Source organism: Coregonus lavaretus, assembly GCF_964263955.1.
Source record: "Coregonus lavaretus genome assembly, chromosome: 36".
NCBI classification, from domain to species: domain Eukaryota; kingdom Metazoa; phylum Chordata; class Actinopteri; order Salmoniformes; family Salmonidae; genus Coregonus; species Coregonus lavaretus.
In genome coordinates, this window is record NC_140023.1 from 10,383,836 (window position 1) to 10,409,513 (window position 25,678).

Here is a 25,678-nt window from a genome sequence, read left to right on the forward strand (position 1 = left end):
AATACAGAAAATGTATTATTTCTACAACCTTAATTCATTCTCCTTACATGATAATGGTATCAAATGTATTATGTATTACTAATCACGATAATAGCCTTTGGTGGTAGCAATGCATGTTGATTTCAAAATGCTGTGCATGTACGGCAAGAAAAGCTATTGCTTTTTAACAGTGGCCTAAGGGACTGAAATTGTCCCTTAGCCTCTATATACCCATTGACACAAAGGGTCTCTTAACAATTTCAAATTATTACTTTATTTTCTCTAATATAATCCACCCCCTTTATTAAATCTTCCACCTTCTGGGACTTTGGTGATATAATAATATTACAGTGCTAAGATGTTTACATTTGAGAGACAGGCAGCTTTACTTGTTATGAACATGTAGCCTATACCCTAAGGACTGTTAAAATACGTGTGCATGCTATTTGGCCTAAATGAGGCTCGGGTCACCCATTACCTCAGGGCATCAGGCTAAGGCTGACTGAGCAGAAAACGGCTCCTGATATCCATAGATGAGATCTATTATATATTAAACATGCTTGTAAATATTCACTAGTCAAGAGGAAGTCCCATTAGAATACGACCAACAATGACAATAGGACACACCTATAGGGGAGTAGGGAGAACATTAAGAGTTGATTTACATGTTTGACTGCAGGACAGCAATGATACCAGAGAGATAAATGATGGGCACGTATCATACTGGACTAATCCGGTAACCATAACCATTAGAAAATGAAAATTACAATAAATTGAGGCTCAACTGAATTGGAACTGCGTTGCTGCAGCATATTATACTGTTACATGTGGTTAACTAAAAAATAATGCATTGGACCCTCAGAGTAGCCAAACCTCACAAAAATGTAGAACATTTGTTGGATTAGTGGTTTGTCTCTGTGACAGGCCTACACAGCCTAAAATGAATGTAACATGTTGAAGTCCAACTATGGTGTTACCGATTGTTTTTGTTTCTAGCCTTATATACAATTTGAAGAGCCAGGAACAATGTGCTCTGACAGATATATTCTTTATAAGAGAGTCGTGGTCTCTCTAATTTGACACAGTTGTCAGAGATAAAGCTCCTTAGAGAGTGTGGCCATGCTCTGGGTAAGAATGGGGATTAAATTAACACCCCCACCTACCTTCACATCTTGTGACCCCAATAGTGCAGAATAAAACATACACCATGACTGAATCAAAGACTACTTCATGCTTCAGACCTCATTTTATGGACTTGGTGGTCTTCTAAAAAGATGGGGTTTTGTTTTGTTTTCTACATGTTGTAATCGATTGAGTGATACTAAACAATATTGTAGAATATAACTGACTTATACCATGGCATTGTTGAATACTTGTTTCTGATTGGCTTGAAGGGCATTCTAGAACGTGCATTATTTCCCTATCTGACATATTTGGATATGTCATCTTCAGACACCTTTGAAACTTTACTGCAAAAAACACCATGAAACAGTTGATATAACCATTCACTATGTACCACTCATAATGTTGTAAAATCAACACACATCTTTCATATAAATACTGTAAATTAGTGGAAAAGGACACCCACTGTAACAAACTTCACACAATGTAGCAATATGCTTAGTACTATTTAAAGGGAAATTAAAAAAAAATTCAACTTCATATTCACCTCCAGCACTACCCCAACATCAACAAATGTGGAAAATTATGCGTTTCTATGTCTTGTAGTAAAAAAGATAGGAAGATAAGTGTTTCCAATGACATCATCGGTGTGCATTGTGTGATTTTAACTAATTATGAGTAGGCATTACCTACTAATGGTCTACTAAATGGTTGATGATGTCATTGAAAACATTTATCTTCCTCTATCTTTTTACTACAAAACATAGAAACGCACCATTTTCACATATGTTGATGTTGAGGTGGTGCTGGAGATGAATATGAAGTTGAACATTTTGGAAATGTTTCTTTAATTTCCTATCAAATGGCCCGACACAGAAAATCGAATCAATTCAACAGTGAAATAGATCATATCACATTCTAATGAAAACATAACGTGCTCTTAAAATGTCTGTCCCCCTGTGCAGCCAGTCAGTCTTCTCCAGATGACGTGATGAATAGGGAACGCTGATGGAATATGCATCAAAGTCGAGCTCATGATTTATGTAATAGCAGTCACTTGGACACTGATTAGCTGCTCTGTCAGGCGTGTAATACGAGAGGTACAACCCCTGGTTTATCAGTCATTTATCTGAAGAGTGTCCTGATATTATCACTGGATCCTAATGTCATCATTATGCTGCGCAGCATGTGCAGGCCAGTGTGTCACAGCGTCGGCGACAGAGCCTGTCAGGAGTTCAAGCCTCTTCATTTGCAAAGTGCTCAGACATTGTTAACACTGTCAACAGTAAAATAGGAAAAGCCACATCATACCATAAAAAGGGGGAGAGCAGGACAGAGGCAGTGAATAAGTGTACACCAGTGGGTATGGAGAATTATGGCATCACCGCTTTTAGGGGGGGGGGGGGGGGGGGGGGGGGTGTAATGTAGTGGTCAAGCTTCTTCGGTAGAAGGATGAAAAGAATCAATTAGAAATAAGCATACAACTAACTAAATAAAAATGTATCTCATACAGTTCTGCGAATAGAAGGGGTTTAATATAAACAGTTCACACGTACTGTACATTACGAACAATACAGAACCCAGGAACTCCACAGTGTGAGGCCCAGGAAGCATTTCTTCCTGATGAAAATTCACTCACATACCTGTGAAAGAATGATGGTGTTCATATCTCCCAGGACTTTCCTCTACTCCTCAAGCATGCTGGGTATTATAAACGGCAGCTCCTCCCATGTCAATATCAGGAGAAGTCTGCGAACAAAGGAAAAGGGCGAGACAGAGACAGACAGTATAGGATAGAGCCATGACAATCATACGTAGAGGAGCGGATGGACGAAATTGCTCATAAACAATTTATGTGTTCATGAAGAAGGTCCTGTTATTCTCACAAACATCTGGTGCCATAGGCTACACTAAAAGGAAGTTGTACTCTAAGTCCATCAACACCTCACACAAACAAAAATAGTGAGGGAAACCGAACAGGAAAAGGAGCTCTTTGAGTTTCAAACAAAAGAGATCAGCCTTGCTGCCAACACAGACAGGGCACCACACCTTTACACTGATGCTGCTCACAATCAAAGGAACAGCCGTCACCAGTGGAACTGTGTTTTTAAAGGATATCTTAAAAATATTAAATTGTGTGCCACTGATGGAAAACAATCGGGACTGGAAGCTTTACTGTACAGGTCATTCACACACACATTATTCATTTGACCCCACCATGGTCAGAGTTTTTCCTGTTTTGTTAAATATTTCCACTCATTTCATTTGAATGAATACCACTGTGGTGATGCTTAAACCAATACAGAATGTATGTGACTTGGATGTTTCAAAACAGCATTGAGCCAATACAATGGGTGAGGGCAAAAGCATGAGTATGTATAACAGATAAAAAACAATCTTAATGCTCATTTGAGTTACTAAAACATATTTGTTTGCTAAAATTGGATTACAAAAACTCCAATGTAAACTGCTTTAAGAGCAGGGTAGGCCTATATTTTTGTTGGGACATTATCATCATTAAACCAAAGTCAAGGCATCATGGCCCAGCATTTCCAGCAGAGGGGGCTGCTTACTGCAATCATATGGTGATTAATTGAGCTTGATTCTCACCATGCTGTGAACATAAGCTGTCCTACATGAAGATATGTGAATAAAGGTCGAAATGCCTCTAATAATCCCTAACTCACTTACTTATAGCCTACATCAGAATCACATGCAGAATTAAGAAAAGTTTAATTTATATTATCACTCATGCAAGCTAATATCAAACCAGGTTATGTTCATTTTTATTAGGCCTAATTGTGCATGTTCCTCTAATTAGCTAACGAGAGACAAAAAGCAGGTTTAGAGCAGCAAAATGCAAATGACTTAGAAATTGCACAAAAAAGTAAATGGCAAGGCTGAGAATCATCTTTCATTGAAATGTCAGAGATAAATGGCTCAAATGTCACATCAATTAAAACGGGGGACAGTTAGTAGTTCATTAGAGAGAGAGCCATATTGCACCGTCGGGTAGCGCTGCCAACCCTTACTATCTGGGGCAGACTGGCAGAGGGTCCAGATGGCACGGAAATCCTCAAAGATTTCAAAATGTTCTCTGCAGGGGTGGCGTTTTCTCCACGCTCCCACCCTTACCACTGAGTGGGGTGTGGGCCTTGCCTGGCTTGCCACCCAAAGCTCAATTGGAAACTTGCATGGAAATATAGTACAGAGAAAGTGTAGAGAGTAGGCTACCTAGCTGCTGCAAGCTCATGAAGATACATGATTTATGAGTGGATCAAATAAGCACCAGGAAAGTTTTGGGTGTTACAAATATTATCATTGAAGTATTCTAGTGGGTGAGATTTGGGCTGAAAATTGCAGTTTGTTTAAATATATTTTTTCCTACCTGCTTTTAAAAGTTTGATTAGGCATACAGCCTTCATGCTGATGACAAATTGTATATTATTAACTGAATACTATAGTGCATGTGTGCTTTTAGCAGTATAGCTGCATTATTTGTTGTAGGGAGCAGAGGGGGAAGCACGTCTATCCAATGACGGAGTAAAGATAAAGTAGATGCAGCCGTTTGCCTCTTTTGATTGGCTGCCTCATACACGTTGTGGAAGAAACCAGGAAGAGAATCAACTACACATTGTTACATGGAGCAGGCAAGTATTTGGGCATTATATAAAGTTGTAGGCTACGTTCTTGTTTGTTATTTTCCTGACAATATTAGGCTACTGTCAATATTACTACACCAACACATGTCATACATGTTTGCTATTTTTCGGTTTTTAGAAGATAACGTGTGCTGCGCACCTCATTTACCCGCGAATATCTGCATGGTCCGTGCTATTCGGGTCCTTGCTACGTCCCTATCACATTGAAGTTGACATTTAAAATGGTAAGGGTTATGTTTAGGGTAGGGATAGTATGCGCGCGAATTTCGAGTAGTTTGCACATTATTTAGTCTCGCGAGGCCATCCAAATCTCGTCACGCTGGCTACAGACAGACTGTTCGAATAGTTGTATCGCTTTGTCTGTTCATTATGTATACAAATAGGCTAAATAAACCTAGTATACTTTAAGCTATACCTAAATGCATACAAAGTTATTTGCACCACATTTAGATAATGTATATTAGGCCTAATCAGCACATCAAACAGCTGAACTCTCTATATCCCTCCTTATAATTTATATAGGATAAACATTTTGTACGTGTTTCATATGTGTACAGTACCCCAGTCTCAAAGCTGTTTCATTGCTTGGTTTGCCAATGTGGGCGCTGCTCTGCAACATTGCAGCTTGATTGTTTAGTTCATAGCCTAAACCCCCCCTCATGGAACACAACCTGGGAGTTGCTGGAATAGTTAGGGAGGAGTTTACGTGCTCTGCTTTTTCCTGGAAGCTGTTGTGTGGTTTCAGTAGATAGAGAGGAAGGGAATTGAGCAATAGGTCCAGTTAAACAGATCAAAATCACTTAAATTATTATGACAGCAACAAATGATTGTATCATGGTTGTGTTTTTGACTGTACCTCCTGTTTACTTTAACAAGTGCATGAGGAAAATGGGGGAAATGTAAACCCATTGTTATTTCTAGACTTTATAACTAATGTGCAGGCCTGTATAGAAAATAGAGGTTTCTTGGAATCAATGTGACCTTTATGTATTATAACCCCCATACCTCAAAAAGTAGCAATATAACATAGTCAATCATCTCTCCTTCCCTCAAAGTAAAAATAAAAAAGAAAGTGCTGTCTGGTTATTGCCAAAATCCATCTCAGTCGTCAGAAAAGCTGCACGTTTTCACTGTTGTTAAGGGCTGGAAACCGGAATCCCCTTGGAGTTGCACCCTAAGGAACAAATTTAATGCTAGGAAAACATCCCGGCCATCAACCAAAAATGATGGATTGAAAATAATGTTGAGCTATCTAGGGAATCCCTCACCAGACAAGGGAACATACTGCATTGTTTTTCTCATTTATATGATATATAAAAAAGAAATGCGGGAAAAAACGAGCGATTTATTGGTTAGATGGGCACATAGTTTTTTTCACCATAAAACAAAGAAATACAGGATTTTAATGTAAGGTTCAAGTCACATCATGACATAATTTCAAGGGTAGGTGTACAAATCATTAATATTTGACTCTTACGTGGCTTGCTATCATTTCAACAATTCCTTCAATATAGAATGTGTAAAAAATTATTAAAGTTAGCCACCTACATGAATACAACAATGCATATGTTTCCCTACCAGGGCAATGACATGAAGAGTCCCGGTCAGTGCACACAGAGGACCATCTCATTGCAAAGTCCCCTGGGAAAGATCCAAGTCAGCGGATGTGAAAATGGTGTGCACACCATCCAGATCCTAATGGATGTTCCACCTGCAGAAAGGTACTGTACTGTAGAGCCACTGACATTCTAAACAAAGGTGTGCAATTTACAGGCAGACAGAATCCACCCATTTGATCGAGTGCCCCCTATTCCTCATTGGAAGCAGGGGCATTTTTGTTGATCCCCTAAGAAATATCCCGAAGAAAGTTGGGCAAAATATAGGAGACACTAGAAATATGAGGGGCGCTAGAATACAGTTGAGCTCGAAATTTGATTTCTGATGGCACATTCTTCCTGCAGTATATTTGAGATCTTCTGAAACCTAACTGTTTATTACCCACAGGGGTGAGTATTAGTGTGGAAGGCTAGGGTCAGCTAAGGGAACATGGCCTTTTCCGTACTGTATACCCGTATGTATTTTGCTGATATTTGTCAGTTCTAGAAAACCCTTTTACACTCCTCAAACAGGTACTGTGGGATTTCAGAGCAATCATTGCTCAATAATATTGACAATTTGCAATCTTGAATGATTGGAACGGATTAATATCTGCATAAATAAGTATGTACTCTTTAATTTCCAGAAATTCACATTTTCAGGTCCATGCCCTACATTTCACATTTGTTTTGATTAGATGGAAATTAAATATCCCTGTATCACAGATTCAAATTTGATCAACTTCATTTGTTTGGGAAATTAAAGCTTTTTTACATTCACCAAAAAGGAAGTCACCCTTTTAGTAATGTATGGCAAACTGTAATTTATGGAAACATATTAATGCCCTTGTATATTTTAAATCAATATGTCTGCTTCCTAGCTGTCTCCCATCCCCTAAAATTAATCAAGCAGTAAAAACATTCAACTTGTTAATCAGCAGAAGTGTAGAAATGAATAATATGGAATGTGATTATGGAAGATGTACTGTAACCATGCACAAGCACCTTTTCTGCCCCTCATTCTGGATGTGGTTTAATTTGTGTGTTCAGGTTCAGTGAGAATATGCAAATGAATTTAATGATTCGCATCAGTAGATGCTGCGTTTAATATAATTTGCTATGTCGGCCATCAGCGTAGTTTCTGTTAGACTGCAATGTATCTTCCCAAATGTAAGAACAAGTAAGGATTTAACTTGGATAATGTTTGAATGCTATCACAATCGGTTGGATACTGGCATTGATAATTAAGTTGAGTATGTCAGCAACAATTTAATTGTAAAGTAGCCGATACAATTAGCATCAAAATGGCAAAACAAAGCAACAAGAATCCAATTGCCTAAGCCAGTCTTCCTCAAGATTTATAATTGTCCAAAAAGTGTATAATTTTCCAACAATGTTTTGGTTTTGGTCCAGGAGTGTTTTGCACTAGAAGAGTTGGCAACCAAAGATGTGTGCTTGGTTGAACCCTAGGGTTAGCATTGTTCAGAGCAAAACAACAGCAGTGGTAACAAAGCATTTGCCACATTGAAAAATTGTGATTGATAAATGACATTATAGCTACACAAATGCACTTGAAGCATTGCTTACACACCATGACCGTCAGCTTTTCTAATAGAAACGTCTCAAGCCCCTTTTGCTTCCTAACTGATATAGCTAGGCAACATTTGCTGAAATAAACCTCCACCAGTCTAACGACAGCCCTGAAGGCAACGTCAGATGAACAAATTCATTATATCTCAACAACCCCTGTTGGGGCTCAATCCACCCAACACACTGTTAACCAGCATTCCCTGTTTAACATGGCCAAAACATTGTTCACTGAAAAATGATACACATTTTGTTTACAGGAGATTACTATTATCTGAAATATGATGCTTCTCACACCAAAACAGAGACATGTTATACAGACGAAAAACAGACTACTTTTTTATTAGAGTGAAAAATGGAAAAGGGCTGGACTTTTGCCCCCAAGACATTTTGTGGGCATATTATTTTACAATGCTTTGATCAATTTGTCTGTCAACCTTGCTGAGATGTGGGAGAGCTGGAAAAAGCAATTTAGCTTGTGAGGTCCTCAATAGAAATGTACTACAGATGCCTGTGTGTGACATGTTGCATTAGTACTTGAGTAGTCTTTATTGCCTGATAATGTTGCAAGGCGATACTGATATCAATCATTCTTTAACAGCTACCATTATGCTGCAATTTTGTAACAAAAATAATGCATACAATATTTGACAGAAATAATTGATTTAATTCAAAGGTAAAATATTACAGTGATATATTCCTGCTTTAACAAAAAAAGAACATTGGACAAACAGAAAATGTGGTGCTCTAACAGAAACTGTTAGAAAAACTGCCGGCCGGCCCGCATATGCTTCCATAGATATTCTCATTAATACTACACGGATAAACAATGAACACTCGGTCTCATTTGCATATAGATATAAACAATATATTTGTGCATCTGAATTCCCATCACACATGGATCATGTGATGCGCCGGAAAGCCTAAGTGGCTCAAACCAAAATTGTCATTATACTTCCCTATGCCATAAATCCAGCTTTTTTCCTTCCCTCACAAAGCTGTATAAATCTGTGTCTGATTTTTCAACAGTGCACATTGTTTTTAGTTAATTGTTTTCATCTGTTTGTTTTGCCTCTGATAGCAGGGAAATCTACCATATGCTCTTCCAAAAGACAACTGATTAGCAAATGAAATTCTGGACAGCTGTCTGACTGAAAGCATTTGGTTGATAGCATTCTGCTACCATAATTAGCTTAAGCTTTGGGTTAATTAACTTTCTACCTGGATATGCATAATAATAGCAGCACCCTGCACAAAGCCAAGGAGCTTGTGGTATATCAGCAGGAAAGGCTGTCTTTATTTTGTATTTCAACAGCATATTTCAATTTCAAGAGGCGATTTAACTCAGGAATATCATCAAAAATTGTAGATTTTCCTTTCCGAGCCAGATAATTCTGAAACAATAGGGGTGTATTATGTGGCAGAAATGCCATTTCTGAATGTAATTAAAATGGATGAAAGCAATCACAGATTTTTAAATGCTTTTGTTCAGCATCAGGCCTGCTTGTAAAAGAAATACCCATTGAGAGGAGAAAGAGGCAAGAAAACCTTACAGTACAAGAGTAATTAGTCTTTTGTACGAATGTGCTCGCCATGTTATAGTAAAGCATAAGAGAGGAAGACTGTGTTACACACAAGAGGAATGGATATCCTCAGTGTTTTAGTCTATTTAGCCCCAGTTAGTATAACCTATACCCTCCATTGTCATAGACCACATGAGGTCGAGTGTTTGATTTGTAACTGTTCTCCCTCAACATTTTCACTGTCAAACTGTCTAAGCATGCCTTCTATATTCTGTCTAATACCCCAGGTGTCACAGCAGTTTTAACACACTACTAATACTAGTGTGAATGACCTGGAGTGGTGTGTCTATCTATTTTTCACACTCATGCAGTGTTGGTAATCAATGTGCTGGTTCACACAGAATAGTGTCAGAAACCTATTCCTGTTTTCTGGGCATGTTTGCATGATTCATGCTCATCAAGTGACCCGTCAACAGTAGGCCTCTTTCTGGGGACGGGAGTGGACGGGGAGTGCTATAGATTTTAAGTGGATGTGCTATATACAGTTTACTGTAGATTTCTATCAAAATGTTTAATATATCTCCATAGTGCTATATACCTTACAGAGAGACTGAAAAAAGGCACAGCTCACACTCAGATCTTTGTGAGCAATTTTTAAGACGCAATAATCAGCTTCTGTGAGAGCTTTTGACATATATGTTATATAATTCATGAAATTACAAGTTCGATTAGACCAGGGTTGCCCAAACTCGGTCCTCGGGACCCCAAGGGGTGCACGTTTTGGTTTTTGCCCTAGCACTATACAGCTGATTTAAATAATCAACTAATCATCAAGCTTTTGAATCAGCTGTGTAGTGTTAGGGCAAAAATCTAAACGTGCACCCCTTGGGGTCCCGAGGACCGAGTTTGGGAAACGCTGGGTTAGACTATGTCATCATTTTGCATTTAGATTTTAGAATGGCCTTAGGTACTGTAGATGTATTTTGTTTATCTGGCCTAGTGCTCAGCTGCAGGTTCATTAAGGTGCAGTTCCCCGTGGCCCTTGGACCCATCTGTGCTCTGTGCCTATAGCTCTGTCTCCTGGGACTCTGTCCCCAATCAGGCTGTCTGTGTCATTTCCTGTGGAAACCAACACCTGTGTTGACACACTACCTGTAAACTGCCCAACACAGCCATTCATTTGTGAATGTAGATTCACCCAGGGCTGAATCCTAACTTGAGATCTGTGTGAAAATGTGGGTTGGGAGCACAAATCTCAAGTTAGGCCGGGTTGGATTTATTTCACCCAGGGAAGCTGTATTTTGAGAAACCTTTCTAGATCAAAATGTTCTATTATTATCTGAAAACGTTTGATGGTAGCATGATGCCATGTGGCTTGTTTTTGAGACTGAAAGTATTCTACATTTTTGCTATAAAACACTGTACAGTGTGTGGTGTACTGAAGCAGTAAGCAGGAAGATGGTTGTGTTCTGACATCTTGGAGAGGAGTATGAGTCAATTATGGCCAAGTGTTGTTCTTGCTTATCTTCCTACGGCACCAAACAAGGATTTAGTCAAGGATTTAGGGGTGGGGTGGGGGGGGCGGTGGTGGGGATCATGGTAAGCGGTTCACAACAAAACACTCAAAACTCCTGGGAACGGGCACTGATTTAAAAATAAATTACAGAAGAAGAAGCACTAACACTCAAGGGCCCTCAGCAGGGCTGGCATAACAGGTGAATATTACCCTCCTCACTAATCAGAGGAACAAGGCAGTCATTTGCTCCGAACACAGACGGCAATTAGGACTTGGTGACACTGGATTCCCATAATGCCTTTGTGCTTGACATGGTCAAATTTCGACAGAGGCTATCCATGCAGGGTCACTGTCCCCCCCCTCTCTCATCATGGGATAGACAGTTGTGGCTCCAGAGGTCCTCATTCCAGGGGATCCTTAATACATTGACTCCCTCATTGCCTTCTTACTTTACCACTCTGGTAATTATAATCTCCTTGGAAGACACTGGAGACTAGAGGCTGAAAACACTATTAAACTGCTCACTAGTCCCATGTAGATACATATTGCTGAGTTGGTTGTACGCGGATGATAGAGTAAGAACTAAGGCACTGGTAATGTGTGTCTACTTTGATTCCATGGTTACTAAGCCATGTGCTACAGCCAGCTTGAAGTACCTCACTGTCTCTGTGGCTATTGTAGCTAGATACTGTAGTGGGCTATCAAATGGAATTTCAGCTGCTTGAGTAAGCTTCATTGAGCAAGTGGCATACAACTGTAACACAACCTTTGCCTTGAAGTCTATCAAGATCTTCCCTTTTTAGACAGTCATTTCAGGCTGTTTTCATGCTCTCTCGAGTCCTGACATCTCAGAGTTAAGTATCTGCTGCTGTAAGGCTAAGGGAAATATGGACCAGTCTTGCCCTTTTCTGTTTCATCCTCTGACCTGCCATGTTACCCATGATTGGTGAAGGAGAACTCGGGTAAGTGGTGCCAAACGTGGCTGCCAATCGAGACAGGATGAGCAAGATCACACTTCACAGGATGGAGGCATGAAAGCTGAAGGTTTTTCCTCCTTCTAAAGTACTCTGACAACAATGTCCACAATTAGATTAAAGCAATTCCTTTAAATGACAGTAGATACTCCCACCAAAGTATGTCCCTGATACACACTGTGCAGTAGATAGCGTAAGTCATACTGTAGAAGAACTATAACAAGTTTTGACAAAATATGGCAACAATATTTTTGTTGATGCGGTATCGCTCCCTAATTCTTTTTTTAATGTTCATCCTAGGGTAAATTAAATAGCCAACCTAATAACTATATACATGCTCAATTCATTATTTGTATTAGTTCAAATACAATAGGTAGAGTGCTAAACAACTCTCACACTGCACAGCAGTGATTTATGGTAATTGCAAATCGATTGTGACAGGAGCACAATATTATAAATTCTTTCAACTCACAATCCACTATCAAGGGAAATATGTTGTCCTTTGACGCAAACCCTTGCCTGTGTGGAAACTGATAACCAATGGAAAACAGGTCACAGGATGTTAAAAATATTCCATTCTAAACTATGGATAAGTAACATTAAAATTGTGCGATTTGAAAGGGCCAACAGGAATTGAACACTTCATTTGTGGGTTGGTCGGTATACAAAAGCTGTATGCAATTTGGCTTTCTTTTTGTTTATCTCAAGACACAAGTATTTCTCCTGGGAGAGTGTTATTGTAATTGGAAGAACATTGAAGACATTGATTGGATATCTCTGATCTCTCATTTCAAGGTCATGGTTTCTAATCTTCCTTCCATAAAGTTCAGTTTTTTTATTTAATTTTTTATAATCCGTATTCTGGTGAAAGAGAGATGCTCTCATGCATAATCTGAGTTTACAAATTGCGTATGATGATAAAGAGTACAAATGCCCAGCCTCTCCCAATATGTCTTCAGCTAAACTAACTTTGTAACATTTACATTGCTGACTGTATTATATTGACTTGTACTAAATGTAAATGTCAATGTAGGATCACTCAGACACGCTCATAGTGAGGGTCTGTAGCAAAGGGCTGTGGGATAACAGCCATAGTGACAGGTCTAAAGTGTGAGTGAAGGTCAAAGGTCCCATGCGTTAAGCAAAGGTGCTCTAGCCTCTGTCCAGTAGATTGTAAGGGCCTACGGGTCCAACAGGAACATTTCCACAAACAATATCCCTGAGCTGTCAGTGTGCAGTGGCTGGAACATCCTCACTGAGAGAAAGGGTGGGGTGGGGAGAGATCTGGAGAGGGAATAGAGAAATTCAGAGAAGGGAGAAATGAGGAGGAAATGGGGGAGCAGAGATTGGGGAGGGGGAGAAGGGGGTGAGGGAGAGACAATGAAAAGTAGGGGCTGGCTGGGCACTCACCCATGCCGAAAGAGATTGCTATGAGCCAGAGCCATTGTTTGACTGGGTCTCGGCATGGACCAGGGCTAGCTGTCTGAGTTGTCAGCACTTGACTATAAACTCAACTGTGGTTTGGTGTATTTTGAAATGAGTATTTTCACCTTTTACAGTGTTCACACCTACTGTAAAATAGCACCCCTGAGAGTTTCATTACAGCCACAAACACCTAGGCTATGGTGCTCTCTGAAAACTGAACTGCACCATAACACACTACCTAGTAAACCTCAACCTTCGTTTTTTTGTTGTTGCACAAACTGTTAAAAAGTACACCATGTTGACTTATGTATTTAGGGTTCTAAAAAATATGCTCTTTGTGTTTAACAAACTAAATGTGTATTATTAATACTATACAGGATAATCCAATCTTCCAAAAAGGCACTTAAATGGTGTCATTATTTATTTACACGTCTGTACACCAGTTAATGGAATTGGCAGTGTTGAGCCGCAACACAGCTTGGGGTCTACTTTACCGAAATGTACATGTTAAGAGATGGCTATCCCAGTAGGGTCTTTACATGTCCAAAATGGGTCAGTCCGCTTGCACGGACCTAGAGGCTGGTCAGCATCACCAAGCAACCTCATCTTTGTTAAGTGATGCCAACTCAACCATAGGCAAAGTGCTTTCCCACATCCAAGTTTTGTCTGTTTCTTGTAGGCACCCCTTTAAATTGATATGCTGCCTTTTTTTAGTCTGGGACTAAACTAGTTTTAGAGCCTTGCTGCCATAAGATTAATTGTAAATCCTGTTATTTTCGACAACTGACATGCAATAACACTGTTGCATGAAGCATGAAATACTTAGCTTTTGATGTAATGCCAAACTATTCAGCTGTTTCATTCATATCAACAACGTCTGTCAGTTTGCATACAATTAAATACTTTTGTCATTACTCTATCATTCATGCCCTTTCATTCATGACTTTTATTACACACATATGACATGCTATGATACTGTCTAACCGAGAATGGTCTGTTATTAATCTTCTTTTTGGGGGGGGGGGGGGGGGGGGTGCTTCTCATATCTCTCTCAGGAGTGACGATGCCTCCCTAAGCTGTGTGGTCACTGTTAGCGATGGCCAAGAGGAAATGGGCTCAGAGTTGCAGCGCTGCGTGGAATGGCTTCGGGCCTACTTCAGCAAGCCGTGGACCGTGGGGAGGCTCCCGCTCCCGGTCTTTCACCACCCCACCCTGCATGGAGGTCTGTCGCCATGGATAAATATTTTTTCAGCGCCATGACTGGAATCTGGCTTTCACTCTTAATTGTCAGTTACAACACTTACACTCTCTGGATCACTGTGTTATAATGAAGTATTTTATGGCAGAGAGAGAGTGGGAGAGGCAGAGAGAGAGAACAGAACCCGGAGCTGTAACTTGGTTCAGTAATCTGTGGCAGCCCTTACCGCGTGTGTTAGTCTTGGCCGCTGTTCCCATGATTCTTGGCACATTCTTGAAAACTTATCAAATTCCACTCTTGACATGTTCAGAAGGGAAGCTTTTTTTAATGAGAACATGTGAATGTTAGTAAAGTTTCAATGAGGGCATTGTTCACTTGACCAGTCACCCACAGCAGGGGACAAGAGAGCCTTCACAATGGACAGTTAGTGTGCTTTCAAGAAATAGCTGTGATTTCATAGTTTATGATAGAGCACACAGCAGTACATTTGACCGAAGATAGGTAGGCAATTATCAGAGCATTTTCTGCAAGAATAAATGAGTATCATAATGTCATAAGACATTGTTGAAATGATAAACTTTGGAGGACTCAAAATCATTTCCAAGAAAATGTAAATATAAGACAATTAGACTTTTAAATCGGAATGCTTATTGTATTGAAGCTGATCATTTTCTGAAGAGGTTTAATTTAGGAGGAAATAAAGCGCACCTACACCCAAAAATATGACAGCACTCAAATCCACTCCATTGCATGTACTCAACAACCGTACTACTCTTCCCCTGCTATTAGGTTTTAGTTGCAGTCTAATTTCATGCAGATCCACACAGTGCTTGAGTGATGGCATTTTCAATGAGTAGGTACTCCATTGAGACTCTGTATACTGCAACGAGTCCCACGCTCCCGCAAAGGCAATGCAGAAATACATCAGGAGCAATTACGATATCAACTTCCAGCGTGATTCCCTCCACCACCAAGTGCTTGTGTACCCGCCCCGGGCTCTTTCAAATCGCATCTCATCTGAAGTCTTTGGGGTTTTAATTAAAATTCTGGATAGATGGAATTCTTCATTAGTACCTGATCTGAATAAATGATTGTGCTCTGTTACCCCCCCCCCCCCCCCCCCACATACACACACACCTCTCTGTTGTTGTGAGGTTGGGTAAATAGATGGTAGCCTAGGAGTGAATTGCTCTCAGTGGTCCTATAGCTGTAACGGTTGTCAGTGAAGACATGTTAAATGCAGGCAGCATGAGTATTTGTCTATTGAGGGAAGAAAATGTACTTTCTATATTTTTGATGATCATCAGAATTTGTAAATGTTCCTCTGGTTATGAGCAGGTTAAGGATGTGTTTACAGTTTAAATGAATTGCTGGTTATACTAACCTGTTAAGTGTCCTCAGGAGATTCATAAAATGCATAGAGTAATTAGAACAGTTCATGTCCAACATAATGGAATTGTTTTTTTGGGGTGAGAAAAGCTGGATGTCACAGTACTCACAGCTTCACATATGAATCATTGCCTCTACTTTTAAATGTTGTCACATTCATTTGCTCGGTTCATAAAAATGGAACCACTTTTAATATTAAGCTTCTCTGCGTAAAGTTGTGAAACTTGTTTCCCTACACTCTGGCTGTCATGCACCACATCACACACAAACTTTGGTTGGTCGAGAAGAGATGGAGAGAGTGAGTGTGTGTGTGTGTCTCCTCAAACACAGACACCACAGGTTCTCAGAATGATGCATATTCTTTCATTAATTATACATCCATATGTAAAAGACGAGAGGATCTTAGTCTGGGTAAGCGGCACGGGGAACGTGTTGGGAGGGGGAAGGGTGCTCTTCAAAGCCCATATGACTGGGTTCCTGCAGGAGTCTGAACCTCCCTCTGTGCACAGCGCAGGGCGAGATGAGACTCTCCAGGACCCGCCCCTGTGATGTGGAGAGGAATTAGGGAAATGAACGTTTTCAGAATATCGAATAATCAGAGAATCATGAACACCCCGTTAGCCTTCAAAAGTATGGATCCCCCAAGACTCAGGAGACACTTTGACTAGGAGCCAAATTCTCTCCTCCCTGCCATTAGACACAAAGGATAATGAGGGGGCCGCATTTCCACTATTGTACTTTATGCTCACAACTACAGAGGGTTGGGTAGCAACTGGAAAAGTATCTCTCCAAATCTCATTGTGTTAGTTAGCTAGGCTTATGTAGTGTCTGCAAATGTTCCACACAGTCACCTACACAACATTATGAACAGCTAATAAACTACTGGATTTATTATTTTATGTACAGTATTACATTTAAAAAGAACAATTACGTCAGTAGATTTAAAATCATATAATCCATTCCTACACATCGATTTTAGTCCCAGCTAATCTGGCCTCTCCAATGTCCCTGTCACCTGCCCTTATGGTAGGTAATGACCTGTGACATCATTATGGGAAGTCTGTAAAGGTGTAAGTGGTGCCCCTCAACTTTTATTTAAACAATTGACATCGGTGTGACCCTATCTAAACAGGGTCTTGACCCCAGACACACCATATTAAGCCCTTTATGAAGTATGGGGCTAGGGGACCGCTCTCAAATCATTGCTGGTCACCTGAAGTGACCCTCATGAAACTCTCTCTCCAACACTGTTGAGGCCAGAGTTGTTTAACCTCTAGACGTGTAGGTTTATGTCTGTGGAACCAGTATAAACCTTTTTCTTGTTGGACCAAGAAACTGGGGGTGTAGACTCACTTAAGACATATAGTGCAAGTTAACATAGCCTTGGTCATGATGTAGAGTCTGTCAATTTGACATTGACTAGTTGTTTGTCGATAATGTGTACATAAACACTGATTTGTATCTGTAGTCAGGAAGTGGTGCTGTTTAGCCACCAGAGTAACAGCAGTATCAATATGTAACACACACACCATGCACGCAAATCCATAATTTACGAGCAAGAATAATCTATTTAAAAATTGAGGATAAAGCTTCCTCTCTCCTCTTAACATGAAGTCTGCCTTCGTAAGAACCCATCAGCTCGTTGACAGCGTGATTATTACCTGAATAATTATTAAACAGTACCTACGGGCCTTGTTGAAGACAAAGAACTCACATGGGTACGCATCAATCAAATATATCTCCTTCAGGTGTTATACTTATTCCCCTCAGTTTAGGCAAATTGCCTTGTTGGCGTGGCTTTGTGTAGCGGAGAGTGACTATAAGGTGGGAGCCTAGGGAGTGAAGGATGTTCGCTCTGTAGAAGAGATACTGGGGGGTTACATGTTTTCACACAATGCCAATTTAGAGTGATTTCACATACTGTAGATCACTTGTCAGGTGCTCTCTTAGACCAGAATGAGATGGAATGCTAGATGACTAATTGACTGTGTAGGATACATGAATTAAAGGAGTAACAAGCGTATGGTGTTCACTATTTCACTTTACAAAGGTACAGTTCAATTGTACACAGCTAGTCAATGTTCAGAGTAAAAATAGGTCAGATTTGAATGTATTGCATTTCTACTGTAAGTAATCAGTAGTCTGGTAGGACAGTTAAAGTTAATGCTACCGCTAAAGCGTTAATGAAATCAAAGCTGTTAATGTGGCCTCTTAAGCTGCAAATAATTTGTGAATTCCACCATTTAAGAGAGCCTGATATAATGAATCTACTCTCAATAGAAAGCAATTAAAAGGACAAATTAGTCTTATTAACCTCGAAGTCATCCCACTGCCACAAATTGTGTGCAACATTCAAATTATTTTTATTCAAAGAAAATAGAACAGATTTGGCCTCTCTTAATCCTTTTAAATGAAAGAGCGACCTTATAATTTTAGCTGTGACCTTATCTAATATAACCTAGATTGTCCTTCTTCAGAAATAATTTCCTTCATGTAAAATGCCATGTTAAACTGGTGTTTTAAAGGTAAAACTTAGGTATCTGTGTTACTCTTTCTCTATTGTAGTTTGCTCAACAAAAGAAAATGACTTCCTTTAAAGGTCCAATGCAGCCGTTTTTATCTCAATATCAATTCATTTCTGGGTTACAATTAAGCACCTTACTGTGATTGTTTTCAAAGAAAATAGTCAAAAAGAAACTTCTTAGCAAAGAGCAATTTCTCAAGCAAAAATGTTGCTAGGACTGTCTGGGACTGGTCTGAGTGGGGAGGGGAAAACGAGCTTTCATTTGGCAGAAAGGTTTGGAATGCTCTTTCTTAGTGGTCTATTACAGATGCACTATTCAGAAATTGCTCTGCCATTTCCTGGTTGCTAAAATTCTATTAGTTTACCTAATTTCTGTTTATGTGACAAAACAAGCAAGAATAGTGTAGAGAATCATTGTACCATCTAAACCGCTGTGAAGTATTTTTTCCATACCCAAAAATATTGTATTTTCAGCTGTTTGAAGCTGGTGTACAAAACCGAAAGTAAAAGACGCAAAAACAAACGTAATCACGGGAAGCATAGAAATAGCGCACATAGAGCATATCTACCGCTTCTTAGACTTGCTTTCAATGAGAATGACAGATCTATAAATCACATTTCTATGTGAATTTGGTCAGGTCACCCAAAAAGTAACATATTGCAGCTTTAACTAATTTACTGCCTGGAGATGTCACCAAAACAGGCAGAAATTTCAGGCAGTCTTTTCAAACAGCTAAAAGGGCATTATCATAATTTTCACAATTTCACTGTATTATTCCAACCTCATGGTGTGAAATATACTGTATATAAAATACAGGAAAATCACGTTTTAAACACAATATTGTGAATAAGGAAGTAGACCTTGCACATGTCGTCCTTTATTATGAGTGGTGGTGTCAGGAGTGTGACTGATTAAGTGAGCATCAGTCTCTACCTTTATACCTCCCACTCACTCCATTTTTCTCTCTTTCTCTTTGATCTTGTAGATGCATTCACCAGCCGGGTTCTGCAGACTCTGGTGCGGGACGTGAAGCTGGGAGAGACGGTGTCGTACAAGCGGGTGGCTGATATGGCAGGAAACCCCAGGGCTGTGAGAGCTGTGGGAGGGGCCATGAGGAGGAACCCGGTCAGTAGGGCTCTCTTTGATTGACACGCACACTCCTCTGAGATTAGCCATAGGTAGTCAGGACACCAAAGTTGGCTTTAGTTTTACCAAAGGTATACATCTTTTAGTGGTGGGTATCAAGTACATACCTGTTACAGCTTCAGTAAGGCACAGACAGCTTTAGCAATGATTTATTCAAAATAATAATTTAACTCAATGATTCATTTTATTATACTATAGTATACTAACCATAACCAATATAACTTTGGTCTCCATTTTCTGAGTATCTGCATTATTGTAAAGGCTATGTTCAAATGTATGGCTCTTGTAGGAAACCAGCCCTACCCTCTATCTTTTATACTGGTGATGTTATTCAGTCTGTACAAAATGAAAAGCCAGAGGGAAAACGGTGTGGCTGCTTTTGATCAGAACCTTTGATCAAAGTCTGTTTAGCTCTGTCCATGTAGAGTCGTGGTCAAAAGTTTTGAGGATGACACAAATACACATTTTCACAATGTCTGCTGCCTCAGTTTTGATGATGGCAATTTGCATATACTCCAGAATGTCATGAAGAGTGATCAGATTAATTGCAATTAATTGCAAAGTCCCTCTTTGCCATGAAAATGAACTTAATCCCCCAAAAACATTTCCACTGAATTTCAGCCCTGCCACAAAAGGACCAGCTGCCATCATGTCAGTGATTCTCTCGTTAACACAGGTGAGAGTGTTGACGAGGACAAGGCTGGAGATCACTCTGTCATGCTGATTGAGTTAGAATAACAGACTGGAAGCTTTAAAAGGAAGGGTGGTGCTTGAAATCATTGTTCTTCCTCTGTTAACCATGGTTACCTGCAAGGAAACACGTGCCATCAGCATTGCTTTGCACAAAAAGGGCTTCACAGGCAAGGATATTGCTGCTAGTAAGATTGCACCTAAATCAACCATTTATCGGATTATCAAGAACTTCAAGGAGAGAGGTTCAATTGTTGTGAAGAAGGCGTCAGGGCGCCCAAGAAAGTCCAGCAAGCGCCAGGACCGTCTCCTAAAGTTGATTCAGCTACGGGATCGGGGCACCACCAGTGCAGAGCTTGGTCAGGAATGGCAGCAGGCAGGTGTGAGTGCATCTGCAAAGAAGACTTCTGGAGGATGGCCTGGTGTCAAGAAGGGAAGCAAAGAAGCCACTTCAGGGACAGACTGATATTCTGCAAAAGGTACAGGGATTGGACTGCTGAGGACTGGGGTAAAGTCATTTTCTCTGATGAATCCCCTTTCCGATTGTTTGGGGCATCCGGAAAACACCTTGTACGTTGAAGACGAGGTGAGTGCTACCATCAGTCCTGTGTCATGCCAACAGTAAAGCATCCTGAGACCATTAATGTGTGGTTTGCTTCTCAGCCAAGGGAGTGGGCTCCCTCACAATTTTGCCTAAGAACACAGCCATGAATAAAGAATGGTACCAACACATCCTCCGAGAGCAACTTCTCCCAACCATCCAAGAACAGTTTGGTGACGACCAATGCCTTTTCCAGCATGATGGAGCACCTTGCCATAAGGCAAAAGTGATAACTAAGTGGCTCGGGGAACAAAACATCGACATTTTGGGTCCATGGCCAGGAAACTCCCCAGACCTTAATCCCATTGAGAACTTGTGGTCAATCCTCAAGAGGCGGGTGGACAAACAAAAACCCACAAATTCTGACAAACTCCAAGCATTGATTATGCAAGAATGGGCTGCCATCAGTCAGGATGTGGCCTAGAAGTTAATTGAAAGCATGTCAGGGCGGATTGCAGAGGTCTTGAAAAAGAAGGGTCAACACTGCAAATATTGACTCTTTGCATAAAGTTAATGTAATTGTCAATAAAAGCCTTTGACACTTATGGAATGCTTGTAATTATACTTCAGTATACCATAGTAACATCTGACAAAAATATCTCATAACACCGAAGCAGCGAACTTTGTGAAGACCAATACTTGTGTCATTCTCAAAACTTTTGACCACGACTGTAGTGCTGTGGGCTAGTCGACTAAACTCAACTTCACGATTTGCGATGGACTTGGGCGGCGACTAGTGTGGGCCGACTGGAGGTCCGACTTCAGATAAGATGAAGTTTTTATCAAAAACTGCTGATTTCAGCACCCAAAGAATAGCCCGCAATTACACAGAACAATGTTGTTCATTTTATGTGACGTCGGCGCTCCATCCGCCAACACTAGTCGCCGCTCAACTCCATCATTAATCGTGGAGTTGAGTTTAATTGGCTAGCTGTGGGCATGTGATGGAGGCACTGTATAGCAGTAGTAGTAATAGTAGTTTTGTGAAGACACCCACACAGACACATGCATTGTGTTTTTACAAGGTAACCAATGTTCGTTTTAAAGCCTAAATGTATGGAAATATAAATACAATATTATGAATTATGTTACGCTGTTGCTCTGTAATATGCACTAAAAGTACCTTTACTCACTATTACATTCTAGAGTAATACCTTCCAGTTAAACAATAAAGAGTCTAGCCTTTTGGCTCATGATCTAGAATCAGATCCTCTCAATGTCAATTACTTGACAGTACTGCTGATACACTTGGGCTTCAGCTGTGAAAAGCTCTGCAAAGTATTGATTTCTGCCTCTCTGTGGCACTTCTTTACCAGGATTTGAGTATTGATAAGCTTTAGTGTTCTTTCCCCGAGTGAAGAGGCTGATCCAAAGGCCTTGAGAGTACCCTACCCAGACTGCTCTTCAAACCCGGGGAACCCAGTATTGATCCACATAGCGTTGCAGCATCCCTCTGTCAGTAAGGTTAATCTGGGGTCTGAAAGTTTTATTGCTGTTGACATGAGAGTGGTTTTAATGATAGATTTAAAACGCATAGGATTTCCTACTGTTCTACAGTTAGAGAAGGGCTAAAGGTACAACCATCAAACCATGACAACCAACCCTGAACTAGTGACATCTAGTTAAATTACAGGGCTGCAGTATGCCAGCTAATATGTAATTACTAATAACATACTTTTAATATTTGATAATGACAGCAAAATACAGGTAATATGCAGGCAATATACAGGCGGAGTAAGAGCAACTCGATGTAAGCTAGGCTAACGTTTGAAAATGCAAACAACTGTTATAAAGTGCCTGCCCTATTGCCACTATTCTTGTTTGGATTCCACAATGAATGAACTTGTGTAATCTCACTTTTTTTATCCTTCACCAGTCATTTAGTTTACAAAGAAATCCAGAGCCCCTGGCAGTCGTCTGCAACAAGAGTAAACGCACCATCAACTTCCTATTTTTAATGATCACAGGGTTATCAGATCTTAATGTTGACACCCTCTCCATTGAATATTCATCCTGCTGGTGTTTTTGCCCATTAATTTTTGATTGCTGCTTTGCTTTATACTATTAAAGAGTCAAAAATCATTTATAACCAAAGACAGAGCGTTCACGTTCAATGTGGATCTGTTCAGGATCAAACCAGACACTTTTGACGTGGCTTTTTTACATGATCAAATGAAGGGAAAATGTTGTTGATTCATGTTTTCATATATAGCAAATCAGGGATGCCTCAGTGGTTCTGTGTTATCAAAGCATCAACAATTATGCTACATTCACAGTGTCTGTCTGTGTCAACATGAGAATGCAGCCTCTGGATTGTCATGTCACTTGACTAAACGTTGTTATGACATGGACGTATTCTCTTCATAACTAGTGGTGTGAAGAACAAGGACAGGCTTGTTCAACCAATTGTACCCCCAATATTGCCAAAACACGCAATTTAATTTATCTCTCCACCTCAGATGCCTCTTCTCATCCCCTGCCACCGCGTCATCTCCAGCAGTGGTCAGAGTGGGATGTACATGGGCGGCAAAGGTAACCATCTGAAACAATGGCTGCTCACCCACGAGAAGGTCAAAGGGGAAAACTGAAGAACAGTGGAGTGATATAGTAAGACCAGTGTGGGATATTTTTTACAAAGCAGGGTTGAAGTGTTATCCAGACAACTTGTATAACCATTCTGAAATCACTGTACTTCCTGAAACAGTTAAGAGCTTTCTTTGTGTTATATGAATGAACACCAACTATTATTTCTGACTGTTTATCACAGTAAGCAAGCTAACTCCTTTATCCTGCTTTGTGAAATACAACAGTAAGCAAGATGCGATGTCAACAATTAACCACAGCTGAGGAAACCTGCACATAGTTGCATGACGTGCACATGGGGCGGCTTCACAAGTGAAATGTGTGTCAGCTGTGCCTTATTTTGAAAATGCTGTCTATAACCCAAGGGAGAGCTTTCATGTTTTTGTTTTTCAATTTGCTTCTGTTCTGCTTTGTCCTACTGTCCAATCTGTGTTCTAATTTAATTCATGTGAAAGAATAAAGTGTAGGTTTAAAGGAGTGGAGGTGTTGGGAGGGTTAGTGTAGAGGGCACAGTCTACCACCCTAGTTGGTCCTCAGTTTTAGAACGGCGGTAACAACGCTCTCTACAGTCCAGCAGTACAGTGAAATAGATTCTAACTATACTGCAGCGGGACAAGATAAGACAATCACCAGTAGACACCCATAAATAACAACTATGTTTATGCCAATACTACTGCTCTTCTGTTCTACTAATCATACTGTATAGTTAATGTTGATCTGAAATTAAAGGCACTAAAATAACTTTAACATTGAACAGTAGGAATTACAAGCATATGTTCCCATGGGTGCCAGTTTGTGTTGCCAGTTATTGTTGGAATGGTTTCTCTAAATAATTATTTCTCCAAAATATGTCACTTGAATCGTTTTCCTTCCTATGCTAAATCACTCTTTGTACCTTTCGTTGGTTATTGTATTTCCTGCCAAGCGAATGCTTTGTTCAACATCCAGGAAAAATGCTCGAAATTGTGTTTTGAGTCATTAGTTTTTCTTCATTAAGATTCACCTACAACGATAGTGTTTAAAATTATTTATATTTTTCAGAAATACATTTAAAGTTTTAAAAGCTTCATTTTGCATAACCAGTCACTTAATTATTTTAAATGTTGTAGTTATACCAGAATAAACTGTAGATATAGTTTGCAATAGATGTGTTATTGTGTGCAGTTAGCCATCTCAAATATGGCTGAAATTTGAAGCACCATTGAAAATAATATTAGTGCTTCTTTCTTTATAAAAAAATATGCTTTCCAATAGAGGGCAGTGTAGAACGGGAAACAGGCATAAACATTCAGCTTTCAATTCTTCAGGCACATTTCATCTGTAAGTTGAACAATGGGATCAATTTCCAATTTAATGCCATTGAGAGAAATTATATATTTTTTCTGAGAGCGAGGTATATGAAGGCAGCCTGGTAAAGAGTGCATGAACATTTTTCTGTGAGGATTAGATTGACAGTCATTTTAATCTATGCAATATTATATAATTTCTGCTATTCTATTTTTGCAAACCAGTATCTCACCGACTTTTACTGATTCATCCATTTCTACTTAACTGTGGTACATTTTGAAGCATCTTTGAATGCATCTCTGCCGTACTGTTGGACTCACAGCACTCTGCCATCAGAGCACAATTCCAGCCTCGATGTTGAAGCAGGCAGACTGCTGTAGACTGGCAGATGAAGAATGAGTTTCAGTGTGTGGTTTCACACAGGGCTAATGATGCCTGTGGTGGCTACAGGCTACAGTCAGCCCGTAACCAAGGCTGCTGTGACAGAGCCACCAGGGGATCATATTTAAAAGGAGCACACTCTGAAGTGCACTGTAAGCGCCCTCTTTTCTTGTGGCTAAGTCAAGTCTATGTAATAGGCTACACTACACAACAGAGGGGAGTAAAAGGTCAACGATATGTTATATGTATTAAGTCAGAGATACAGGCCAACCGATTAGCAGATGTGCGAGTAGTTTGGCCGTTACAGTTCAGGGATCAGAGAAAAATGCGGTATGCACTTTGATAACTTATATTAGTATCATGCATGTGCTAGTACTCTGTTTTAATATCATCCTGGCCATGTGATTCAAAGGAATTATAATGGAATTATGGACACCATTAAAAGCGGTTGAGACTACTATTTTATTATCTGCTCTGTTAATCTCTGTGAAACGT

At 39.9% G+C, this 25,678-nt stretch overlaps 1 protein-coding gene across 1 annotated transcript; it reads left to right on the forward strand.

Annotated features, from left to right (window-relative positions):
* The first annotated feature begins 4,699 nt into the window (after window positions 1-4,699).
* LOC311110959 (methylated-DNA--protein-cysteine methyltransferase-like) lies at window positions 4,700-24,475 on the forward strand. Its single transcript, XM_084153609.1, has 5 exons — window positions 4,700-4,751; window positions 6,345-6,484; window positions 14,439-14,605; window positions 19,481-19,620; window positions 23,392-24,475. The coding sequence occupies exons 1-5, from the start codon at window positions 4,743-4,745 to the stop codon at window positions 23,518-23,520; spliced, it is 585 nt and encodes a 194-aa protein (XP_084009735.1). The 5' UTR covers window positions 4,700-4,742; the 3' UTR covers window positions 23,521-24,475.
* The last annotated feature ends 1,203 nt before the right edge of the window (window positions 24,476-25,678 follow it).

Bases quoted from the DNA above. Each gene is read 5' to 3' on its own strand.
- LOC311110959 (XM_084153609.1), top strand. The intron at 6,485-14,438 runs GTACTGTACTGT...TATCTCTCTCAG, and splicing joins GATGTTCCACCTGCAGAAAG to GAGTGACGATGCCTCCCTAA. The intron at 19,621-23,391 runs GTCAGTAGGGCT...TCTCCACCTCAG, and splicing joins GGGCCATGAGGAGGAACCCG to ATGCCTCTTCTCATCCCCTG.